Consider the following 5,230-nt stretch of genomic DNA (forward strand, 5'->3'; position numbering starts at 1 on the left):
TCTCTGGAGTTCCATTGGAAGAAGCTGGAGCATCAGAGAAACTCTGTCTCAGAAACCAACTGCTCCAAAGGCGCTCAGAATTATCGCACATCAGTGATAGCAGTAAAACCCAGTGCCTTTCACTCTGCTTGACTGAGTTTTGCTCTTGCTGTTTCAAAGCAAAGTCACACATTTATTCACTGAGTATAATGTGGAGGAGTGACTTGGTTGCAGTAGTAACAAAAAAGAAAACAAACAAAAACAAATGACCCAGACACTTATGTCATTCATCATCAGTGTTTCAGCATTGGGCTACTTTCATCTAAAGGCATTTCCTTTTCACACATATTTATGTTCATACTATTATGCAAATTATTGTTTATTTTTTATTTGTGGGGTGTGTCACAATGTCTCTCAATTTAACCACAGGCTCATATGAAAAACATTGTTGTGCTTTGTTCTACCTCAGGTAATGGGTATTTGAAAATTTTGGGTGCCTTCTCAACAGCCTAATAAGGTGGCAGTGCATAAAAAACTTATTACTTTATTTGGTAATTCAGTTTTGGAAATCCCATAAGCAGTGGTCTACAGAGATGTGCCAGATGATGATCTGGTGTGATCAGTCATTCACCACCATATTTTTGCCCACTCAAGAAGTGGGTGAGAACATGTGTTGTACATCAACAGTGATGGTGTGGTCTCTTCGAAGATGACCCCATCCACATCAACAGTGCGCGAGGAGTCACTAAATGGTTTTACGAGGATGTAAATCATGCTGTCAGTCACCAGATCTCAACCCAGATGTCTTTAGGAAGAATAGTTGATAAGATTATCTTTAGGAACATTAGTGTTCATCCTTCCAATACAGTTACAGACACTTATGGCATATGGAATAATCTATGCCAAGGCCCACTAAAGCTGTTTGATCAGTTTACTTTACTAACTTAGTGTTTTTCATTTAATCTGTCACCCATCTGTGTGTACTCCACTTTTAATAATTTGGCTGTATATGAAATTAAACCTCCAATTTAGACAGTGTCCGTGTTTGCCATAATGTTTGTCTATTTGAATACCACGAAGATATAATTTTGGAAGAAAAGTCTGTATGATATTAAGTTTTGCTTTTTTAATTGCAGGGGAATCGCCAATGCTGGTTTCAAACAAGAAGTTTCAACACGGGTATATTTCAAAGCACTTTAATTCTTCTGTAATATAAAGCAAAGATTAGAGCTAAAGAGATTAAATAAATTAATAAAACATCAATATTAGTGTTGGGGGTTTGATTCCCATCCCACATGCTGAAGTGTCCTTGGGCAAGACACTGAACCCCAAGTTGCTCCAGATGGCAGGCTAGTGCCTTGCATCGCAGCTCTGCTGCCATTGGTGTGTGTGAATGAGAAACAGTATAAAGCGCTTTGTAGAAACACTAAGGTTAAAAGGCGCTATATAAATGCAGACCATTTATTGTTTACATTGTTTTTCTAAGCTTGCCAGGGTCTTCATGGTCTTAATAAAATTAGACTGTTACATCAACTAAACTACACAAGTCTTTTTAAAATACTGGATTAAACAGGAAGATGCATCATAACTTTCATAACTGACTTCTCCTTCCAACAGGATAACACAGTGCAACAAGGCAAAAAGTACATGAGTGCAAAGCAGAGAAGGTAAAACCTTAAATATAGATAAAAATTTTATGTTCTATACTATAGTATCTATATGGGTTGAAGCTAAATGAGTGTGTCTTGGTATCCAGGGATATGAAGAAGAAGCAGAAACAGGGGAGCAGTGAACATCCAGAAGAACCTGAGATGAAAAAAGAGGAGAGCCAAAGTTCTGTAACCAACCAAAGTTCTAAGAGTGGAGGAGCTGCTCAGCCTCTGAAGAGAGGACAAAAGGTTACACTGCATAACAGTTGAATCTCAATCATTAAAAACATACTAAGCTATGGAACACAAGGGGTGAGTCCATGTCACATCAGACAGGATTCTGGAGATGTGTTATTGCATGTCTCAGAGTTATCTTTTTTTTTTTTTTTTTTTTTGCTGCTTGTGACCTAAATTCAAAGTCTGTAAAGTATTTTGGTTGAACATGGAAGGACCATCCAACTTGGAACAACATGGCCATAATTTAAATTTTTGCACAAATTTTTAAACTGGTCTGTGGCAGTGGGGGCATATTCGAGCTATGGATGGAGAGAAGGCGGGTCGAACCGGCAGGTAAATTTTAATGATTCTCACCTGTGTGTTATTAGCCTGAGTTTACTTTTGTGTGTCTTTTTTGTTCCTTCAGAGCCTCCCATAGAAGCCAGTGTGAGTGAGAGCCGATCAGCACAGAGCCACGTGTGTTTGTGTGTGTTAAATGCACAAGCTGAACAGCAAAAGTAAAAACAGTTGTCGCAAGCCTGCCTACCATTCCTCATTTACCCTCTGAATTAAAAAGGGAATTACATTGTAATTTTTCAACATCTTCTATTCTATTTATGTCTGCAAAATTTCCTGTGACTGGGAATTTTTTTCAGGGGAGTGAAAAAAGTGATGTTAGAATTCTACTTTACAGACATTTGGTTTTGGGTCAGAAGTAACAAATAAAAATTAAGAATATACAAAATCCGAGTCATTCAGCAACAATCTTATCGGAATTGACAGAATGACTGAAGAATGGCCTGTTTATCTTATCTCTGGGGAAATTAGCGCCATGGTATTAAATCTCAGTGCTGCAAAAGACATTAATGTGGTCTTGCATTGTTTGTGCTCGTTTAGAACAAGCTGAAGAAAATCAAAGACAAATACAAAGACCAAGATGAGGAAGACCGAGAGCTAATGATGAAGTTACTTGGGGTTAGTAGTGTTTTATTTTTGTGGGGTTTTTGTTGTCCATTAGTCAGTTTCATTTGGGTATCAGCTAAACCCTATTTGCACAGTCTGCAGGCTCCAATAAAGAAGAGAAAGTGAAGAAAGGAAAGAAGGGAAAAGAGGAACCTGTGAAGAAACCTGCTCAAAAGACCAGAGTTCCAACGAATGTAGTGAAGAAAGCTGAACAGCCTGTGGCTGACGTCAGTCAAGCAGGACAATACAGCACAGAACAGGATGACAAGGTAGGAGTAGTTAATTTACTGTGCTTAATATAGTAGATATTTTAATTGACTGGTGGTTGTTTACAAATGCTGGTTACATGCCTGTCACAAACTTCCAGAATATTGTAAGAGCTGATTTAAAGTTAGGCAGTTACAATGATAGGAAAAGATCACATTGACCATGTACAGTATATTTTAAGTACAGGATATTTTACCAGGTAGGTTGTGAGACTGCCTGTATTGTTATTGTTGCTGTTACAAACTCTGTGTCACCTTTTTAAGAGGTTTAATTTTACTCATAATGCTTGATATGCTTAATGCTGAGATAATGCTTGTTTCTCCAATACAGGATGCTGATGATTTGGATCAGGAGAATCCTGGAGCAGAGGTAAATCTCTACATTAAGAACAAGTCTGTTCACACTTAAACAAGTAGTGAAACAGGTAGAAACAAAAAATATTTTCTTTTTTAAAAACAATTTTATGAAAAATTGTTCTATTTTAGTATGTACCAAAAGAAACAAAATAAAGAAAGCTCATTCATGCTGAAGTTTTCACACATTTAGCCCAGATTGATGATTTAATATTATGGGTATAATTCTTATGTTCCTGTTACTGATGGCACAATTGTTCAGTGGGTACCGGTAGTATTGCTGCCTCACAGTTCCAAGGTCCCCAATTTGATTCTGAGCTTGAATTACTGTCAGTGTGGAGTTTCTGTGCATGTTTTCCCTGCATCCACGTGAGTTTTCTCTAGGTGGTTTTCTTTCCATCTCCCATAAACATGGTACTAGATGGATTGGCTATGCTAAATTGTCTCTAGGTATGAATAAGTGTGTGAATGTGTGTTTGCATGGTACGCTGCGATGGACTGATTTCCCATCTAAGGTGTATTCCAGTATCATGTTCCTGGGATAGGCTACAGACCCACAGTGAGTCTGACCAGGATAAAGTAAATGAATGAATAAAATAACGTTCTCGTTCTATTTTTACTAGACCTTCTCTACATGCCATTACCACAAAACTGTCACCACCAGTCATACATGTGGCTACATAGTACACAAGTAACTAAGAGGAAAAATTAGGTCAAATTATTCAGCTTATTTTAACACAAGGTCCTTCATGTCGTCCACAGAAACATATTTGTAGAGACATGTTTGTAAATTCTCTGTTCAGTTATCTGTTCAAAACCACTGAATACATTTTTGGTGTGTTCTCATATTCCTTGTATGTTGTAAATAGTTCTTATTGTTATGCATTTACGAAGATACAACACTGTAACTTACATAGTCTTAATACCAGCTGTCATCAATGCAGTGACATGAAGAGAAATATTTAATTCTGAAGTCTCATGAAGTGTTGAATATGCCAAATATACAGTATATAATGTGTCAGAATAGTCCTGCACCAACCTATCCTGAAAATACAAATTTACCTATTAGCAAGAGTGGGACTTCTTGTTCACATATGCTGCACTATTTACAGTTGTATATAGTTAACCCTGTTGGTATGGGGGTGTGTAAATTCTTTATTGTTCTTGTATTTTTTTCTTTTTTTTGTCTTGTTATAGGAATATGAAAATTTTCTTGACTGTCTCACCGGTCAGCCGCATCCAGATGATGTGCTGCTTTTTGCAGTGCCTGTGTGTGCACCTTACACAGCTCTCTCCAATTACAAGTACATCTGTTCATCTACAATCATGTATTTAAGTTACAGCCTGCACCACTGTATACAATAGAATGTGTGTAAAAAAAAAACTTGCATAGCAGGATCACTCCTTCACAGAGATTCTTCAAGATATACTGTCAGATCCCTTAAAAAGACTATTTATGATATTCTGTACTTTATTATAATCATGAGCCTCACTTTTCCACAGGCACAAAGTGAAATTGACTCCTGGGACACAGAAGAAAGGGAAAGGTATAAATAAAGATCCCTTTTCCTTATTTTAAGTGCGAATAGTTCTTTTTAAATCAGAATAATGACCCTTAACTCTGGTAGCTGCCCGGACTGCTGTGTTCAGCTTCATGCATGCTAAAGAAACCAGTGCCAGAGAGAAAGACCTGTTCCGCAGCGTTAAGGTATTTGACTCTCCTACATTTGCTCAAATCTAATAAACGTATTGTATAAAATTAATAGTTCATCAACTTAAACACTTCTACATCTTTTCACATAG

At 37.2% G+C, this 5,230-nt stretch overlaps 1 protein-coding gene across 3 annotated transcripts in view; it reads left to right on the forward strand.

Annotated features, from left to right (window-relative positions):
* Nucleotides 1-5,230, forward strand: part of LOC128613144 (ribosome quality control complex subunit NEMF) — a 41,847-nt gene that overhangs the window by 33,673 nt on the left and 2,944 nt on the right. For all 3 annotated transcript variants that reach the window (XM_053633739.1, XM_053633740.1, XM_053633741.1), the window contains 9 exons: nt 1,116-1,158; nt 1,597-1,646; nt 1,736-1,877; nt 2,742-2,819; nt 2,903-3,076; nt 3,405-3,443; nt 4,625-4,731; nt 4,931-4,974; nt 5,056-5,135. In XM_053633739.1, the coding sequence (XP_053489714.1) occupies nt 1,116-1,158; nt 1,597-1,646; nt 1,736-1,877; nt 2,742-2,819; nt 2,903-3,076; nt 3,405-3,443; nt 4,625-4,731; nt 4,931-4,974; nt 5,056-5,135 (757 nt within the window). The remainder of the gene's footprint in view (nt 1-1,115; nt 1,159-1,596; nt 1,647-1,735; nt 1,878-2,741; nt 2,820-2,902; nt 3,077-3,404; nt 3,444-4,624; nt 4,732-4,930; nt 4,975-5,055; nt 5,136-5,230) is intronic.

The sequence above is a fragment of the Ictalurus furcatus genome, chromosome 9 (assembly GCF_023375685.1).
Source record: "Ictalurus furcatus strain D&B chromosome 9, Billie_1.0, whole genome shotgun sequence".
In the NCBI taxonomy this organism is placed as follows: domain Eukaryota; kingdom Metazoa; phylum Chordata; class Actinopteri; order Siluriformes; family Ictaluridae; genus Ictalurus; species Ictalurus furcatus.